We start from the raw sequence: 20,370 nt of genomic DNA, 5'->3' as shown, positions 1-20,370 counted from the left end.
TTAGTTATCTTGTTCCCTCAGTCTCCTCCAGTGAAGGACAGTTCCTCAGTCTTTCCTTGTCTTTAACTATGCAAATCAAAATGTGATGTTGAGTTTTTAAAAACAAATGAAACGGCATAAATGATAACATAGTCCACCAACCATGCGATGATAACTGTTTATACTGAATGAAACCTTATTGCTTGAATTATTTCTAATGTTCTTTCTGGTCTGGAAGTTTGGTGTCAGTGTATGACAGATCCTGGGTTCCAAAGTATGTCAATCAGTGTCCAAATTCCAGATCTGTCCCCTGTGACCTTTATCACCACATAGTACACATTTTACACATTATAACTGTATATCAATTTCTGTGATCATTTACTGGCTGTATACCTCCCTGACTTGGTTGTACGTTTCCTACAAGAAGGGCCTGTGTCTATTTTTATGCACCACCGTATGCTAAACATCCTGGCCCCTACTCAACATAAATACCATAATGAATGAGGAAATGAATAAGATTTTAATGGATCTGCTCAAGAATACGTTATGGTTCCTATCATTACAAAGTGAAATCCAAACTCCTCGGCCAAGCTTTCAAGGACCTTCCTTACCACTCTCTCTCATAGCTGGGAAGACAGACATTTAGCAGGAAAAAGCGTGATGGTTAATTCCATGGGTTAACTTGACCAGGCCACGGAATGCCAGATTATCTGGTTAAACATTATTGCTAGGTGTGTCTGGGAGGTGTTTCCAGAAGACACTGGTGTTTCGGTTGGAAACATGAGGAAAGCAGAGGCCCTCCCCAGTGTGAGCGGGTATCATCCAATTGGGTGAGAGCCTGAATAGAACAAAAAGGCAGAACATGGTTGAATAAACTTCCTGACTCATTGAGCTGGAATACTGATCTTCTCCCACCCTTGGTCCTCCCAGTTCTCAGGCTCCAAACTGGAATCTAGACCACTCGCCCTCTGACTCTCGGGTCTTCAAACCACATCACCAGCTTTCCAGAATCCGCAGCTTGTAGATGACAGATCATGGGACTTCTCAGCCTCCATAATCACATGAGCCAATACCTTCTAATAATAAATGTCTTCCTAGATAGATAGAGATACAGAGAGAGAGATGAGAGAGACAGAAAGAGAGAGAGAGAGAGGATGAGAGATATCCTAATAGTTCTATTTCTCTGTAGACCTCTGAATAATACTGAGTGGGCAGAGAAGGAAGGATGTGCCACTCAGAAACAAGAAGCAAATTTAACAAGTCTGTGAAGCCCCGTTCACACTGCATTCTGTGGACCATGGCACCCAAGCATGGGATGGATGAAAATGGTTTCTCTTTCAGACATGCTATCTCCTTCACACCTGCAGCCACTTCCCCGAGCAGAAGTCAGGCAACCACATCCTCTTCCCACCCCATACCTGTTTGCTTGGTGGCACCTCAGGCCTTTGTTCCTTCCAGCTGGAAGGACTTCTTCCTCCAACAAATCCAAATGCTATAATTTTCTTACAGGACCGACTCAATTCCAACCTTCTCCGTGACACATAGCACAAACGCTCTACTGTAGTTATTATATTATAATGCCAGAAGACAATTTAGCACTTCTTTAAGTGTCCAATCAATATTTAGTGGAGATCAGTCAGATTCCAGGTCCTGTATTAGAGCCTGGATGATTAAGTTAGATAAAAACAGGACTTCTCGTACCGTCGGGCAGTTTCCACGCTGGAAAGAGACAACTGGCCGAGAGAATAGGAAGAGGGGGCTGAAATCCAAAACACTTTGCAAGGTAGTTTGGGGCCGGTGTCTGCCTGACAGGAAAACCAGAAAGCTTTCCATTTGTACAAAAGGACCGCAGGCTCACCTGGAGGAACACCTTTTACTAATTCATATAAACATGTCCTATGGGCTGCTGTGCCTGGAACGACAGACATAGCGTTGTGTGGAACTTACAGCTACCTTGGGTTTAAAATTCTGAGCTTGTTGTTTCTCTCATATTTCTTATTTAGTCAAGAAAGGTCTACAGCATTTCTTCTGCACTTGGCCCTGTGCTCTGGGCCTCAGTTTCTTCCTCTGTAAAGTGGGGCACTGTCTTGAGAGTCAGTAGAGTTGAGAAGTGAAGATCAACCGTGGACTTGGGTGCACCCGGGTTCAAGCCACCATGTGATTCCTGCTCACTATGAAACCCTGCACAAAGTACTAAACCTCTTGCAGCCTCAGTTTTTTCATCTGAAAAATGGAAGTAATAATACTACCTATTACTAATATTATGATTACCTAATAATCCTACCAATACTATTGGTGTGCGGCTTGAGACAATGATGTAAAGCACTTAACTATGAGACTGGCATGAAGCAAACACTCAATACATGTGCACTTGATTTTCATTGTTCCTGCTGTTGAATTTTGCGAGATTCTCAAAATTCTCATTAAGTCTCTGCCTTCAATTTTATGGATACCTAACCATTCAAGACTTTGCATGATTTGTTTCTTCCTAAATTTTTCTCAGTATTGTCTAGCTAGATGGTGGGAGGAGGGGGGATTTTTTTTTTAAGATTCGCTAAGTAACACCCTAAAAGTTTCATGGAAATTTCTACATTCAACACCCTGGTAAGGATGAGGTTTTCTACCCTACACGCAGACATTTTCTCATGACCAAGGAAAAACAAAAGGATTATTTTTGCTATATCTTGGCCTTTAAGCAGACTTAGAGAGGTTGCCTTTTTTCTTTCTCTCTCATCGGAGGTTTAGATTCTAATAGGTTAAAAGTCCTGGTTGCAGCCATCACTTTAATGCTGCAGCCATCACTTTAATGCTGCAGTCATCCCTTCGATCTGCCACCATCACTTTCATTGCTGCAGCATCCCTTCAATCTGCAGCCATCACTTTAATGCTGCAGCATCCCTTCAATCTGCAGCCATCACTTTAATGCTGCAGCATCCCTTCAATCTGCAGCCATCACTTTAATGCGGCATGGCCTTATCTCCCTGGGTTTGGATGCTTAAGCAGCTCAATTCCTCTAAAGATCACCAAATACACAGCATTGTCAAAAAGTTAGTAAGAGTGCCCTAGATTAAAACTATGAATATTTGGGTCACAACTTACTACATATTATAAGCAACTTAGAGTGCGAACATGCACATGTATGAGTGCATGTGCGCACGTGTATGCATGCATGTTTTATGCATGCTCGTGTGCATGTGTACGTGTGCACGTATGTGTGTGTTACAATATTGCGGTTTCTGCTGGGACGATTTCTATTCTCACTGTTCTCAACAGTCTGGTCTTGCTCATCAGGAGTCACCATACACCCCTACACTGTAAGTAGACGTTTAACTGGCTGCCTTCCCCACTAGGCTATGAGCTTCCTGAGGGCAGGGTTTGCTTGTTGTCCTCCATCATTGAGCACGTAATTAAAAAAAAAAAAAACTCAATCACTTATTGAGGGATGAATAAGCCAATGCAATCCCATCATAGACACTACAGGGTGCCACAGTAAATGCTACGTCTTTAATGGTTTGAAAATCAAAGCCATCATAAAAGTAACAGCATTCTCTCTTTTCTCCTTTTCCCCTGCCTCCACTTAAAAAAAAAATCACAGGAAATATAGAATGAGGACTGGAAACCGTTCCCCACTGTTTCTCTCCCCACCCCCCACTCTCCTGTTATACCAAGAGTATCTGGTATCCCTTCAAGGAGGTCTCCGGAGACCTGGTAACACTATATATATGGTTAAGCTCCTTGGAAGTACAATGGACTGAATTAAGGTAGAGGTTTCTAACTGTAAATGTCTTGACATATTTTCCTTGCAGACAAATGCCTGGAAATATAATAAACTATATTTTAATGTTTATTTGTCTCAAATACAGGGCTTTTTTTCAACAGACAAATGTGAAGTTTTGAGTCCAGAAAAAAACAGGTTTAAATCACCACCCAGCAAGCGGTTTTTAAAATAGTACACACAAGTGATCATTTCAAAGCAGTTTAATGCACTTAGCCAACAGGCATTAACAGTCTTTGCAGAATAACCTAACACCTTAAGCTTATTTTCTAGTCTTGGTTCATATGAATTTTAACCTTTCTTAAAAAAAAAAAAAACTGACACTACAGGGCACCCACTGATCTCTGTAATTTTAGTACATCCTGCATTTGCATTTTGTGGTTCTTTTATCATGACCGGAAAAAACAATCCCTGGACCTTCTTTCATGCACAGTTAAGACAATGGCGCTCACAGCATTTGGAGTGTGGTTCTCCAGCTCCGGCCGGTTGGTGAGGAAAGGCAAGGCGTTGTGACTCAGCAAGTTCCCCTCAGCAATGAGGGTGGGAGAGAAAGAACAGGAGGCTTGACACAGAGTCAATAACACATTATTTACCTCGATTTTATTTTTAATGTGGTAGATTAAAAACAGAAGCAAATAGTCCACCTAATGGGAGTCAGAGACTCTGGGGCCGACAAAAGACACTTGCCATTCACATCTCGTCTATGCCAGAGCTGTCGGAAGAAAAATCAGCCTCGGGAAAGGGAAAGATTTATCCAAGGCCATAGGCTCGCGTTTGGGGAGGAAAGTAGCTATGAGAAGAGTTCAGGAAACCCACCCCTAAAATGAGAATAGTCTACAGTCTCCGTGACATCGCATCAAATGTCATGGAGGGAAGGGAAGACTCGCTACCCAACACCGCCCCTGTCTTGGCAATTTACCTCCGTGGTCCCACTGAGTGTTCAAGATGTGCCTGATGTTGATGGATTATTTCTAGCCTGCCACCTTGGAAACTGGGTTTCTGAGATTTGTGTTCCCCGTCCTGGACGGGGTAGGATTTCAAATCTCTCCGTCTTGTCTCTCCCCACCCTGCCTTTCCACTTGACTAACTGCCACATCGCTATGGGGTCCTCTTGCCAGGCTGGCTACCACGTAAGGAGGTTTTCCTAGAAGGCATAGTGCATCACTTCCGGTTTCCCAAATCTGCCAAAGGCAGAGGGAAAAGTCAGGGCTGGAGACATGGGGACCCATCTTCTAAAATGACTGCTAAAAGTTCCATGAACCACATCATGGGCCTCACTGGTACACAAATCAAGTGGCCCTGGGCAAGTTACATAACTCCGGCTCACGGTAATTTTGCATCTTTAGAAAAAAATGCCATGAAAATCCATCCTTTGCTTCAGACACACTGGGCTAAAAATATCTCCAACAGCCAGTAACTGTGTGTAATTTTTCCTTTGTGCATCTCCCCATTCACTGATTCCCTTCTCTCAGCAGACAAGTATGTTCCAAGACAGACCGCTAGTCCCCCCTCCACAAAGTGACCAGAGGGATCTTGCCCAAAAGCAGATCAAAGTGTTACACACACACACACACACACACAGGCAAAAAACTACCTTTATCAGTTCCCTTTGTCCAATACGGTAGAAGCTAATGTTGGTTTAATCTCTACCATTTATCAGGTGCTAGTCTAGGGACCTATAGGCCTTATCTCATTAAATTCTCCAAAACAATCCTGTGAGGTGAGTACTATTGTGGTATCATTTTCCCAATGAGAAAACCAAGGCACAGAGAAACTAAACAATCACATCAGGGTCCTGCTTGTACTTACTGTGTGAAGTCCAGGAAATAAATAATCTCTCAATGATGAAGACCACACGTCCTGGCTCAGCACACCAAGGCCTTCACCATCAGAATCCTACTTCCTTTCCAGGCTTATCTCCTACCACCCTCACCAACCCCACCCGACACGAATACATACATATTGACCTGACTCCCCAGACCCCGAGCCCCAGCCATGCCCAAATCCTCACCCTTCCTCAAACAGGATATCGCCTTTCAAAGCTCAATTTCTTTGCATGTGCTGTTCCTTCTGCCAAAACCTTCTTCCCGCCATTCTTTTCAGATTGGCAAATCCCCCCTCATCCCACAAGACCCTCCTTCCTACAGATCCTTACTGTGCCCTCGCTAAACTCCTTCCCTCTTCATCTCTAGGCCAGTAAATATCACATAAGGTAAGTGTCCAATATCCACTAAACAAATAAGCCATAGTAATGATAGTTAATACATACAGAAGAGAAACGCCATGCTAACCACTTTGTAAGAATGATCTCACTCAATCCTCATAAAAACCCAAAGACATAGTTTCTGTCATCATTCCTACATTACCCGGGAGGGCAACTGAGACACAGAAAGGTAAATTAATTCACTCAAGTTCATACAAATAGTAAGAAAAATAAGTCTACATGACTCCAGAAGTTAATCATTTAATGCCAGTGCTGTGTTGGGGAGGGTATTGCACACCACGACATTGTTATAGAAGCATATGTGTATGAAGCTTATCTATAAAATGTATATTACCCATATTAAAACAGTGATAACTCAGAATCTAGTTACAAAATGGCTGTCTCTGTGAAATGTGCCTTTAAAAAAAGACCACTATTGGCCACAGAGAATGTAAATTGTCATGAAGGATACAAACATGAATAAGATAGTACCTGACCCCAAGGATCTCTTCGATCCAGTGAAGAAAATAAGATAACATTGCATACAACTCATGACACAGCCCACTTTTTGAGATATCACTTTTCTCCTTGAATCGAATATATGTCCTTCAAACGGTGTCATAAATTAACTTGCTATAGCCCAGCCTACTGGTTCTAGATCAACACTAACTCTTAACATTAATTCAAGCTCCTTCTTCCCGTTATAAATTGTGCAAAATCTTTTGATTTATAAACCTTACACAAGGTTGCATGCCTGCCGCCTCTTGACTCAGAAAAAATACAAGAGAAAGAAAAACAGTGGGGGGGGGGGGTGGAGGTGGGAAGGATCTGCCTTCAAGCAGGAGGGAAAATCATTCTTAAAAGGAGACAGAGAGCCCTCAGTGAAGATTTCTGACTAGTATTACATGCTAATGGTAACCATAATAGTTACCACAGCTAAGTCCTTAGTGTCAGTATCCTATCTCAGAACTGGGGGACAAGACAGATTGTTAAAAATTCTCCTTCTTCGAGTTCAAATCATGGCACAAAAGAGCCAGACAATTTTTTTAATATTTAGATGCCATCTTATGTTTCAAAACATAAGCATAAGTGTAAAGAATTCAGGGAATTCATAATATATTTGAAAAAGGTTTAAGAGCGTGGTGAAACACTCCTAATGTTAGTTTAGAAAGCTGGATTCAAAAGGGCACCCACTATGCTCCTAAGCATGAAAAGGTTGATACACATGCTTGTGTGGATTCCATTTACGTACTAATATGTTAACAGCCATTTTTGCTTGTATTTTAGAGAAAATGTGTATATGCCTCTTTGCACATCGTTGTATTTATAAATACTTTATGTTAATAATGCACCATGTTTTTAAAATTAGAAAAATTAAATATATGTTTTAAAACATATACAATTTAATTTTAAATAAATTGGCAGAGAAAACAATCATAAATTCTAAATTCTTTTATTTTTTAAAAAAATTTTTTAATGTTTATTTATTTTTGAGACAGAGAGACAGACAGAGCATGAACAGGGGAGGGTCAGAGAGAGAGAGGGAGACACAGAATCTGAAGCAGGCTCCAGGCTCGAACACACAGACCATGAGATCATGACCTGAGCCGAAGTTGGAAGCTCAACCAACTGAGCCACCCAGGCGCCCCAATTCTAAACTCTTTTAACATTTATTTATTTTTGAGAGACAGAGAGAAATACAGCGTGAGGGGGGGAGGGGCAGAGAGAGAGTGAGACACAGAATCCAAAGCAGGTTCCAGGTTCTGAGTTGTCAGTACAGAGCCTGATGCGGGCCTCGAACCCAAAAACCATGAGATGATGACCTGAGCCAAAGTCAGACGCTTAACCAACTGAGCCACCCAGGCGCCCCATAAAGTCTGCAGCAATGTAGACTAGTGATGTGTTTTTCAACATCAGCAGCATGATGTTAAAGACTGATACTATTTTAGCGCAATCAGAAAACCGGAAAAGGTGAAAGGGATTTCAAACATACAAGTTTTTGTAGGGGGTGCCTGGGTGGCTCAGTGGGTTAAGCGTCGGACCCTTGATTTTGGCTCAGGTCATGACCTCCTGGTTCCTGAGTTGGCGCCCCACATCCAGCTCTGTGCTGACAGCGTGGAGCCTGCTGGGGATACTATCTCAAAATAAATAAATAAACTTAAAAAAAAAAAAAAGGAAGTTTTTGTAAGATTGGTAGCAGTTGGTAAGATGGTGTTTAATGTGGCCAGTTCCTGGTTATTCTCAAGTAACAAGTGTTAAGATTTAGAAAACCTGAGACCATTTTACAGCACTTGGGAGCCCAGGTAAGCCCCGCCTATGCGTCGTTTCTGCACTTCCAAAGTCAGGAGCTACAGGGCTGGATGATCTTTCATGTCTATTCCAGCTCTGAAATTCTAGGATTCAGCTATTTTGAGAGTGGTAGTCTCCACCAAATGTTCTCCATCAGAACCTTTCAAAGGCAGGAGATATTCACCAACTGCTTCATTTCAGTTTTAGGCAAGAAATTTTAGTCAACTGCAGGGTAAGCATGGCTGAAATTATAAGGCAGAAGAAGGCGTGTGTGTGTGTGTGTGTGTGTGCACATTGCCAAAGGGTCAGCCTTGTTTATTAGTTTAGCTTTTGCTTGTCTACACAATTTTCAGTCTCAAGATAAAATCCTCATGAGTCCTAAGAAATGACCCTATCGGGAAGCAAAATTTAACAAACACTACCCTCTCAAAAAAAAAATATATATATATATATATATGTGCAAATAACTTAATGTTTGAGCTATGCAAGATACTTGACTAGAAAGATTTATAAAAAATATTAATGTGGAGATCTAAATAAAAATCGCAGGTGAGTTGGTCAAGGAGATGTAATGTAGGAAGCTATGTGTAGTTTAAAGAATTCAGTAAGGAAAAATCAAGGAAACTCTACCCTGGTATTAGTGGGACATACCAGCACATTAGAACGCCCAGGTGCATCTCTAAGGAAAGCGGAAGGAGGCAGCTTTCCTCCCCATCAACCTGAGCCCTGAGGCCAGAAGGATGCCGCATGGTGCCATTCAGCACATCGCCACTTCCACTCGTGTGCATTTTCACTGTGTTAGGGAGCAAGCCACAAGGTGTCACAGCGGATGATCAATTGGCAGGGCTGTTATCAGTCCAGACACGGAGGTGGCGCTTCCGGCTTCCAGCCCTTGCTGACACAGCTCCCTTGGAGAAGTCTGTGCGAAGCTGCGTGTTGAGAAGGGCGCCTCTTTGAAGGAGATGGCCAGTCAAGGCCAGCAGGTGTGTGCTCTCCATTTAGGTGGCCCTGCAAAGGCTCTCTGGAACAAGGGACCCTCTCAACATTCTGTTCTCTCCACTGAGTTCTTAGCCGGAGCAAATCCTGAACGTAGCTTCTTCCCAACAGAATGGAGGACATGTGTCCCACACTTCGGTCAGTCCTTAGTCTGAGACTACGGGTATGTCTCAGAGATCATTACAACCTGGATTTTGGGGGCGATCGCGGCCACCAGAGGTATATGATTATCACATGAGCACTACTGTATGGCACTGAAAAACCCTGGTCACGTTAGCATATATTGTGAGAATACCAAATCCACAAGTCTTATAACATCATAGCAAGTTTTGCTCATTAAACGGAAATATGCTAGTACAAACCATGCGAAAAAAATATTTTTAAAGATACTTTCAGGAAGTCAAGCAGTGTTTCATTACTTACACTACTCGATTTGCTGATAGGATAGAGAATAAGGGCAACAGCTTATGATCATTATCTTGGTTCACATTTATTGAGCACTTACTACACATAGAAATCCTCCCTTCCATGTGGGAGATGATTCCAAGCCCCCTAATGGATGCCTGAAATTGTGGATAGTACCAAACCCCATATTTACCACGTTTTCCCCTATCATACAGAACTATGATAAAGTGTAATTCCTAAATGAGGTCCAGAAAGAGATTAATAGTAATTAACAAGACAATGAGACAGTTATAATAGTATGCTGGAATAAAAGTTATGTGAATGTGCTCTCTCTGTCTCGAAATACCGTAGCATCCTGTAGTCACTCTTCTTCCAGTGATGATGCCAGATGACAAAACGGCTATGTGACGAGGCGAAGGGAGGTGACAGACGCAGGCATTGCGATATAGTGTTAGCCTAGTACTGACCTCCTGACAACATATCAGGAGGATCACCGGCTCCTGGACCTCAGTTGACGGCAGATAATTGAAACCGAGGAAAGCAATACTGCACACGGGCCGGGGGGGGATTACTGTACCGGGCATTGTACGTGCCTTAGCCATTCCCCTCCCAACCTAACACTCAGGCTAAGAAAACAAACCCTCAGAAAAGTTAAGAAACTTTCCCTCGGATCACACAGCAGGCAAGACGCAAAGCCCGGGTTTGGATCCGGATCTGACTTGTTATCAGCCATACTTGAGTTCAGATCTCTACACTCCATGCATGTCCCTCTTGTTGCTCCAAAGGAACAGACACTGGTGCACATGTTTCCCAGCTGGAAGGTGCACATGTACACAAACACAATCTGATTGGGGCAAGGATCTCTCTCTCTGTGTGTCTATCTGTCTGTCTCTCATGCACACACACACACGCACACAAACACACGACAGTTAGCAAACACAGTCATCATAAACCACAACATCATATACTAATATAACTTCTCTTATTTTCTGTTGGGCAAATCACTTCAAACAAGCTAATTAATGGCCCTGAAAGCCCTTTCCCAAAATGCAAAGTGCTCCGGGAAATGTAAGGTGTGGTCACGATTCATATCATAACTCACGGCTGTGGCCCCCTCGGCAGATCCAAAGAGAGATAAGTGGTAGATATATCAGATGAGGAAAAACACTAGGATAAGTATAAAGGTTTTTAATCAGAAGTCAGGAGACTCCCCACAGATTCACACCACCCAGAAGGCAAGATTCTCAGGTCAATGCTTTCTTCACAGAAGAAATTCCCTCTTCAGCCTTCTTTTTTTCTGCAGGTCTGGCAGAGCATTCTATCAGTGAACATTCACCAGACTATTAGGCTTACAGATTCTTTTCCAGCTGTAACTGTTGGTAAGACTCGAGGTAAACTCCAGTGTGAATCTGGGTAGTGTTGGTACAACTTAATTTCCTTTATTCAACTGATGTATTTTGCATATCAACTGTGCGCTATGGGGCATGGGGAGGTGCGGCGGGGAGGGGGGGCTGTGATTGACAACTCTGAACAAGACAAATGAGGCCCCTGCCCTCACACAGCTCGTATTCTGGGGGAGAAAAGCAAACGCTTAAGAAATAAACTAGAAGCAAGAAACTATCGGCTTGCTGTCATTTCTGTGAAGAAAATGATCAGGCCATGCGATAGAAAGTGAGTGGGGTTAAGGGAGGGAATTTTAATTGAGGTGATCCAGGGGAGCTTTCCTGTGAAGGGCACATTTAAGCTGGTCAGTAGAGGACCTACTAAGTGCTGGACGCTTACCCTTCGTGGTCATTGCTTTCTTTGAGATACTTAATTGATCACCTGCAAATAAAGTCAACATCAGGCCAAATTCTAATTCAAATTAGGCCTGCTAATACTTCTATGGATTATTATGGAGGAATAGAGTTATCCCACCACCGAGGGCAAAGATGTTGAGCCGTGAATGAGCTCGAAGAGTTAATGGAGCCAAAGGTGGTCCTTATGGCTGGAGTCCACTGAACATGTAGAAGATGAGATGAGACCTCGGGATCAATTGTATTCTCACAGCTAGAGCAAGGAGTTGGGAGCTGACGCTAGGTGTGAGGGAAAGCTAGAGAGGGATGCGATCGGATTTACGCTTCAAAAATATCACTGCGGCTGCTTGCGGGGAACAGATTTTAAGATGGAGAGAGGCAGCAGGGAGCACAGTTGGGTGGCCCTCCAAACCCTGAAAAGAGTGGATGGGGTTGGGATGTCACCAGGACAGAGTACTCCCCACCTCTTCAGAGGGATCTGTCAAATCTCTAACCCTGAGCCTCTGTTTTCATTTGGAAGGCTAACACTTCAAATTAGGTTAGTCGAAAGTGGTGGCCAAGTGAGGGCAAGTCAGGGCCTCCAAAAGGGGTGGGGAGCCCTTCCCGCCTGCGTTGGGAGAGAACACCGAAGGCAGGAGTTAGAAGATGGCGTCCCCAGGGATGCCGGGGTATGGCCTCTGCCTCCCCGTCTCTGGGTTTCACTTTTATCTGTTAAAGGAGAACGAGAATGCATGCATGTCAAACTTGGGGTGGATAAATGAGGAAACCCATCTTATGTCCGACAAGTGGCAGGCATTTACCGTAAAGACAGTGGCCTCACTGGGAGCCGAAGTAGGGGTGCAAGGGTAAGGAAGGAACATCACCTCCCACAAAGAAACGCAGAGACACAGGGTGTGGAGACTGCCTCATACAAGAGGATCAGGATCAAACTAGGTGGGTAGGAAGCCCCTGGACACCTTATTTTCTCTAAAATTCCTTTTATTTTTAATTTTTTTAATGTTTTTTTTTTTTTTTGAGAGAGAGAGAAACAGGGAGACAGACTGTGAGCAGGGGATGGGGTAGAGAGAGAGGGAGACACAGATTCCAAAGCAGGTTCCGGGCTCTGAGCTGTCAGCCCAGATCCCAACACAGGGCTCGAACCCACGAACCGGGAGATCATGATCTAAGTCAAAGTCAGACGCTTAACCCACTGAGCCACCCAGGCACCTCTAAGATTCCTAATTGATGCAAAGGAAGCTAACACCATGACAAACTCTGACTGTAATTTAATCTCCTTATATTTTAATTGTTTAAGACAATTAAAACACCGTCTTCCACAGAGCCTGCCTGAGAAGAGTCCAGCACAGGATGGAAACCTAACTATTTTTAAGCAAAAGAATTAAACTTCGAGGTGACTATGCATCACAGTCCACAACACTTTCAGTGACTCTTCAGAGAAGACCACTTCAATGAATACCGAGGACACTCATTCTTCCATAGGGAGTTTCATTTTGGTTCTTTTTGTCAACAAACAGGGTATATTTTCCACCTCTGGCATCATCCTTTGGGATTTCACATCATCCCTTTTGAAATCAGTCAAGAGTTTGAGAGACAAGTGGTCAAGTCAAGTTACGTAGACGAGGTCCACTTTCCAGGCAGTGCCTAATACATTTCTACAGGTGAAACCAAAGTCCTGGCTAGTATTTCTTATCGCAAGAGAGGTGTTACAGCAGCGAAGTTAACAGCACAATCTCTAAAACTAAACTACCATCTGTGTGACCTTCGACAATTTACTTAACCCTTTGTTTCCTCAGTAAAAATGCAGTTAGTAGTACCTACCTCATGAGGTAAGCAGAAGGATTACAGGCACCGACCCACAGAAAGCACTTAGCCCCATGTTCAACACATAACGAGCACCCCAATGATGTTAACTATTATCATCCTGATGACCTTTCAGAAGGGTCTATACCTTTCAGTACATGGACACACCCATAATACACTATGAACCTATCGTGGCACTTCATTGTAAGGCTTGGTTTGTATGTCTTCCTTCATTACCAAATTGTAAGCTTCCAGAGGACAGAAAAATATTTTAATCACCTCTGTATTCCCAGATATTGTCATTGTCTAAAATACGGCAATTCTCGAAGAGATAACCGAATTTTGTTTTAAGTATTGATAGTTGCCTATGTCCAGATGCATGCTCCTACAATGTGAGTTTTTAAAAAAAATCTAGGCTCAAACTGATGGAAGGAAGGAAGGAAGGGAAAGAAAGAAAAAAGAGGAAGAAAGAAAGAAAGAAAGAAAGAAGAGAAAGAAGGAAAGAAAGAAAAAGAGAAAGGAAGGAAGGAATGGGAGAGAAAGAAAAAGAAAAGAAAGAAAGAAAGAAAGAAAGAAAGAAAGAAAGAAAGAGAGAGAAGAAAGAAAGAAAAAAAAACAGAAAGGGAAGCAAACAATATCTTTGTCAGATAATGACAAAGGTATATGTACTCTCCACATCAGTTGAACATTTTTTTAAAGCTGTTTTCTGACACTTTAAAAAAGAGATTGTTTTCCCAGATCAATTATATTTTTGAGACCCACCAACCAAATCCAAATAAGTTGATGAATCTTGTTCTTGACTATGGATAAAGTTGGATATTCAGGGTTGTTTGTTTTATGTTTTGTTGGCTTGTTCAGAAAGGAGGTGTTCTGTGTTTCTCGTGAAAAATGAGTTAATGTGGACAAATATAATAAAAGGAGATTTATAGCCCTGTTCTCCATACAATTTAAATTAATTTCTTTCTGAAACCCAAACAAAAAGCTAAATGCATAAAAAATGCATACTGTTTTAAATCCTATATTATCATTTACACACCAAAAAGGGAGAGATTTAAATATGCATTGATTTTAGACTGATAAGAATCTGTGTTGAATGGGAGTTGAGAGATTTTTTTTCTTCTTCTTCTTGGCCTCCCTACTAATAGTTAGTTTGCAGCAATTTTTAATTAAAAACAGTTCCCATCGCAAGAGCATGGGGGGGAAAATAAAAAGACGTCAGGAAAATAAGATCGGTATGAGTCCTGCAGTTTGTTTTGTGAGGCCATGCAGAGATTCTGAAAAATAAGAGAGTTTGGAAGTTCTCCTTTTTAAAACTGCACTTTTGGTTTCATTTAACATTTTCAAAACCGCTTTCCTTACCACTACCAACGCCCCCTCCCCCCACTCCTCACCAACCCCCTTCGGAAAAACTTGGGAAGTTCTGTGTTTAACACTGAAAATCATTCCTATGATGCGGAGCAACGGCAACATGTTTCTTTCTAAATTTCTAGGGGAAAAAAAAAATCCAAGTTATCACAAAGTATTTCTCACTTTTTTCTACCTATCCAAAATACCTAATCTCATTTTAACTAGACTCCGTCTGATCAGGGATATTCAGCTACCCCATGAATAAACATGATGTTACAACAGGAAACCCTGTGACTGAAGTATATAAAAATGTAACTGAAAGAGAAGAATGAAAGCCCCCCCCTTCAGTCCCCACCCACCCCCCCCCCCAGGGAGTTTGAGAGAAGGACCAGGAGGGGTACAAGCAGCAGATTTAAATTTCAAGGTCTTCAAACATTTTTCACGTTCATATTAAATCCTGTAAAACCAAAAACTGTAATTCTAATAAAAACCTTGTGTGTGTGGCTTCCAATTGTAATCACGGTTTTCTCTTTTGGAGTGGGATGTGTAATGTTGATAAAAGAAAGGGGGGAGAAAAACCCTCGAAACAGAACAAATACATAATGGAACCCACACTTTCCTGGAGTTGGTGGTATTTTATTAAAAGGAGCGCATTGCCAACAGGAAAAATATATATATATATATATATACTTAAAAACAGCTTTATTGCAATGCAGACGAGTTTGGTAGTTTGAATGAGGACAAAGTACAGAAAAGTTACCAACGATAAGGAGATTTTTATAACTTGATAAACTTTCTGAAATTCTAGAAGAATCCAACATCAGTGAAATCTTTTCTCGAAAAATGAAGGTCACTATCATGTGTTTCATATTTTACCTATATTTTCATTTCACGGAGCTCAGGAAGTGGGGGGGAAATGCTGTTTTTGTGATTACTGAAGCTTTTCGGAGAACAAATTCTGATATCTGTACACCATGTTTTTATAGCCTACCTGATCGCACTCTGTGTGCGATGCTAAACTAACTGTATAATTGTGCACTTGTGTCCCTCCCGGATACATTTGGGACAGCAAGACCATCCATGAATTTTGGAAGACACGGGTAAATCATGGTAGCCTACACAACGGAAAATGTCACCCCCTTCCTACTGCCTGGGAATTACTAGTGACCAACTGTGACGCAAATCTCAAAGAGTTTCTCTTAATTTCATTTAAAAAGTGGGGGGGGGGGGCGGGGGTAGGGAGGACACCCATGCATTTCTTTACGAAATTCCACTGAGATTCTGATGTTGCAAATAAACTTTATTTCGCAGAACAGCCAATAGCATAGAAAACATATTCTTGTTGTTTTTGTTTGCTTTGTAATACACTCATATTCCTTTAAAAAGGTCCTATAATCTCTTAGAGACTTGCTTGCTTTTGCCACAAAGATTATGGATCTAAATTATGTCATGGTGAAATAAATGTGGAGAGTGTGGGGAAGAGAGAGCACTTTTAGGGTGGGGGAAGCTGACGCCCAAAGCAGCTTCAGGGAGCACCAGGCCCCCAAAGGCATCAGAATTAATTCCAAGGACCTAGTTCTCAAACTTTCTCTCCTCTTCCATGTAGTGGCAAGTTAACAGATGTTTACTGAGTAACTACTATGTCCCAGGAACTTCAGGCTCCAAGTGCTACTTTAAACAAGGCTGGCAGGGTCTCTGCTTTCCGTGTTTTCTCCACTGTCACCGCATTATTTCGGTGCCATTTGTGACTTTGAACTGAATACCCTGAACCAAGAAATAATGTCTGTGCTCCTCGTGCTGGCTTGCAACACTCTCTCATACAGAAGAAAACCAAACCCAGGACTTCTGCAGAATCTGAATTTTTAAGTTAGAGGGGTATTGCAAGGTAATTTTCAGATGAGGAACCGTGATATCTATGCCAAATAGTTAGTAAGTGACAGAAACAAGTTAGGAACAGGAGAACTCCCAATCCAGTGCTCTCAAAACTGTAACTACTCAGCTTCTGATGGACTTCGATTTGATTTAATTGGAAGAAATGCACCAATCACTTGAGAGAATGCCCCAGGGAAGGGGTTGGGGGTCAGCTACTGGGGGAGAATAGGTAAACCCCTTGCTTCCTTACCACTTTCTTTCCTTTCCATAAAAAGGAGGTTACTAGGAAATTTCTACAAACTCGATTACAATTTATTCATTCAACATTGATTTGCTACAATTTCTTTCTAACCAAATCTATGTTTAAAAAGGAATAGGGACTTGAGAGAATTACCCTGATTGTGTGTGTGTGTGTGTGTGTGTGTGTGTGTGTGTGTAATGAGGAGTCAGTGAAATAGTACCAGGTAATATAGGAGCAGGAACCAGAAGACAGGAGAAAGAAGTGAGTCTCTTTTGTCCACAATGATTGAATGCATTGGTTAAGTTCCAAAAGTCACTCAATAATCTATTTGATTTTGTGTGTGAATAACCTGGTAACTCTTGCTGGGTATTATTGTATTTTATGTCAACCGTCTATAGGGCTCAGAACAACTTTATCATCAATAATCATTGTTGGTAAGGCACAAGGTAACTTTCTCAGGAAAAGTTTTTTTTTCGAAATATTTTCTATTCCAATTACAAACTGTGATCAAAATGTAGTATTTAATGTTAATATTTAAATGGCTAAGTAGAAATTATTTTATTCTCTCCTTTTTACATATGAAATAAAAACAAATTTATGGCCTTGGGTTCATGACACCATTTACGGCTTGGCAAAGAGAAAAGAAGTGTCAGGGCAATTATTTGGATAATTGTAAAAAAGATCTAATTAGTGGGGAAATGTTCGGGGTTGGCTCTAGAACATACCAGAAAACAGTTCACCGTGCTTTTTTGTCACAGTCAGAGAGGTTTTTAAAAAAATCTTTAAGATTTGTCAGAGCAAGCTTTTCTCTCCAGTTTCTTGAGCTATGAAGCTGTTTTTTTTTCTACTCAGGGGAAAATCTTTAAAAGTAATACCCCATAATCCAAAAGGTAGGAGTTCCTGAGTTCAGCTCTCACAAAAGATAATGTGACATTTTTAAGAAACATACCACAAATGGGGGACTTTTCGAAGGTGTTCTCTCAAATGCAAAACAAATGTGGGACTTTTCTGCAACTGTAGATTTTTGTGAGGGCCAGGACACAGAAGTGCCCCCAGATAATCTAGCTGTGACCCGGCCAAGTGATAATTTAGGAGCACAGGGGAACATAGACATCAGAGAAATCTGCCTGTTCTTCTGACCAAGGAGGATGGGAGAAAAACCTCATTCCACAACTTCTCAAAAACTTTCTAAAACGCGAGCTGGACACAGGTTATTTTTTTAAATCCTGTAGCTGTTCAAGAATTGAGCCTTCATGGCCCCTGTTCTCTTGTTTTCAACCAAGTATATTTTTAAGACCTTTTTTCACCTCAAATTTGTATAGCAATTAATGTGTGCCTGAACTACAAGTCATTTTCTATCCCCCTAATTCTGATAAGCAGGCTCTGACAACCAATAGCTCATGCAAGAATTTAAGAGTCCAACAAATAGTTGCAAAAACCTGAATGAAAGATACAAACTGTCACACACACACACACACACACCCCACAACACACACGAATATCATTTCCTGCCAACAGGTCGCCACCCTAAGCAAAACAGAGTTTACACTTCTGTAAAAGCTACTGGCTTCTGGGGAGAGAAACAGTATCATCAATTATATTTAACTTCTATGATGTATTAACATATAAAGAAAACAGCAGTACTAAAGACAACCCAGTTTTTTAAAAAACATCAGTCCTTGTCCAGGAGTTAGCCAATCAGAAAGCAGGTCACATCTTGTTAGCTGTATTAAATGCATTAAACGTCATGAATTCTCCATGGCTCTGTTGACAATTTAAAGCAAGTGTGCTTTATTTTATCATACAACATTAACAGAGTCCCCTTCCAGAGCTGAGACTTAGTGTTCAATCTAAAATTCCACCAAGGCTATTTCCTTAAAGCTCTGTGCCATCAGCCCTCTGGGTATTTTGTACTCCGGCAGAGAAGACGGAATTCCCAGCGATTTCTACTTCCCAAAGTCACTTTGGTGCACCCATCACAAACTCCTTGTCAAAACACTTCAACACAAAGCCCCAACTTACAGGCAAATTGGACAGCCCAGCAGCCCAGCAGCAAGACCCGGCCAGGCTAGCCCAGAGAAAAAGTCAGCTGGCATTAAATATTTAAATTGCAGGAGGCAGTCTGGAGTTTTGCATTTACAAAGTTCTGAAAGTCCTGTTCACTCGGCTCCCAGAGTTGCTGGCCGAGGAGGCAGAGGCTCACTCCCCCCTCTCAGGCACAAGATTACAAATATGCAAAACTCAAGCTGACTTGAAGGCTGAGCCGGCTCCGGGGAAGGTAGAGCTCCTTAGGAGACACTCCCAGCAGCGATAAGAGAAGTCGAGAACCCCCTTGCCCCAAGCAACTGGTTTCTGAATTTAACACGGAAATACACAAACAATGTGTCCCTCCAGGGCTAGTTCAGAAAAGTGTGTGGGCTTACCCTTCTCCCCCCTCCACCTCGATTTTGATGACTTTGAAAAGCAAATGCAGGTCAAAGCAGACTTCCTCTGGGATTTGTTAAAAATGTATTTTGCCAGATGTAAATGATCACAAAATCCCTTGGAATTATATCTCACGAAACACTAACGGGACTGACTCAGAGCCTGCAAACCCCAGAGTTCTGGAAGAAGAGCATTTCTGGAGCCCCGGCAGGCAAATCAAGTGCTGGGCTGTCTATTTCAAGATTCCGGCAGAAACTGTCCCCAGCTCCAAGAGTTGCTGTGCCTGGAAGCCCGGCGTTCAAACTAGTGGATTCATCCTGGCGCTCATTTCCACGTACGTGGTAGTATCTAGTGGGACACTTCCCACAGAATTCAGCCAGCAGCCCAGGAAAAGCCCATGCACAGTTTGAAAAAAACACACAAACATACACCCAAGGTTGGAGTACTTACCTCTGTGCGAGCCTGCAGCCTCTTGTTCATCTCATAGATTCGGTACTCTGGCTGTACCATGTATGGTGTATGTCTCCTATAGAATGGGCCGAAAGGAGAAGAATAGAAGGGGTCATGTGGTGTGCTGGACATCTTGCCTGCTTGTCGAAAATCAAGCTAAACAGAGTATCAGTAACGTCCATGCAGAGCACATGGGCTGTGTTCCTCACAGTACAAAGTAGACGCACGCACACGCTCACACACACACACACACACACACACATACACACACAGAGGCAGGCAGGCAGGCAGGCTGAACACACTGGCTGGGAACTGCTGTTGGAGCCCTCTATAGCAGGAGAGGAGAGAGAGAGCGAGAGGAGGGAGGGAGGGAGGGAGGGAGGAAAGGAGGGAGGGAGGGAGCACGGGAGAGGAGGGAGAGGGAGAGAGCAGGAGCTTCAGAGAGGAAGGGAGGTTGGTAGGGAGGAAGGGAGGAAAGGAGGGAGGGAAGGAGGGAGGGAGGGAGGGAGTGAATGAGAGAGAGAGAGAGAGAGAGAGAGAGAGAGAGGAGGCTGGATGGCTTTAGGCACCACTGCTTGTTTTTAAAGAAGCAGTTTGTGGAGAGGTCATTTCCTGTCCACACTGTAGACTAGTTCAAAAATATAATTCTCCTCACAGTCTGACAGAAGTCTAAGGTTTGGTTTTAATTTTTTTCCTCCAGCCAGGACCCTTCACAACCTGATTGCTAAGCTTGTTAGCATATAGGTGGTTTAACCGCTGCCTGAGCCACTCACCCCTGACAGTCACACTGTTG

At 42.4% G+C, this 20,370-nt stretch overlaps 1 protein-coding gene across 12 annotated transcripts in view; it reads right to left on the bottom strand.

The window, feature by feature from the left end:
• Window positions 1–20,004, bottom strand: part of LDB2 (LIM domain binding 2) — a 384,473-nt gene extending 364,469 nt beyond the window's left edge. For 4 of the 12 annotated variants that reach the window (XM_047855902.1, XM_047855905.1, XM_047855906.1 and 1 more), the window contains exon 1: window positions 19,578–20,003. In XM_047855902.1, coding sequence (XP_047711858.1) covers window positions 19,578–19,709 — 132 coding nt within the window. In that variant the 5' untranslated portion in view covers window positions 19,710–20,003. Of the gene's footprint in view, window positions 1–19,577 lie in introns of all 12 variants that reach the window. The other 8 variants (XM_047855901.1, XM_047855904.1, XM_047855907.1 and 5 more) reach the window with 4 other exon arrangements.
• Window positions 20,005–20,370: the final 366 nt, after the last annotated feature.

The sequence above is a fragment of the Prionailurus viverrinus genome, chromosome B1, assembly GCF_022837055.1.
Source record: "Prionailurus viverrinus isolate Anna chromosome B1, UM_Priviv_1.0, whole genome shotgun sequence".
Taxonomy (NCBI): domain Eukaryota; kingdom Metazoa; phylum Chordata; class Mammalia; order Carnivora; family Felidae; genus Prionailurus; species Prionailurus viverrinus.
The sequence above is the reverse complement of the archived record's forward strand: the minus strand, read 5'-3'. Positions and strand labels throughout refer to the sequence as shown.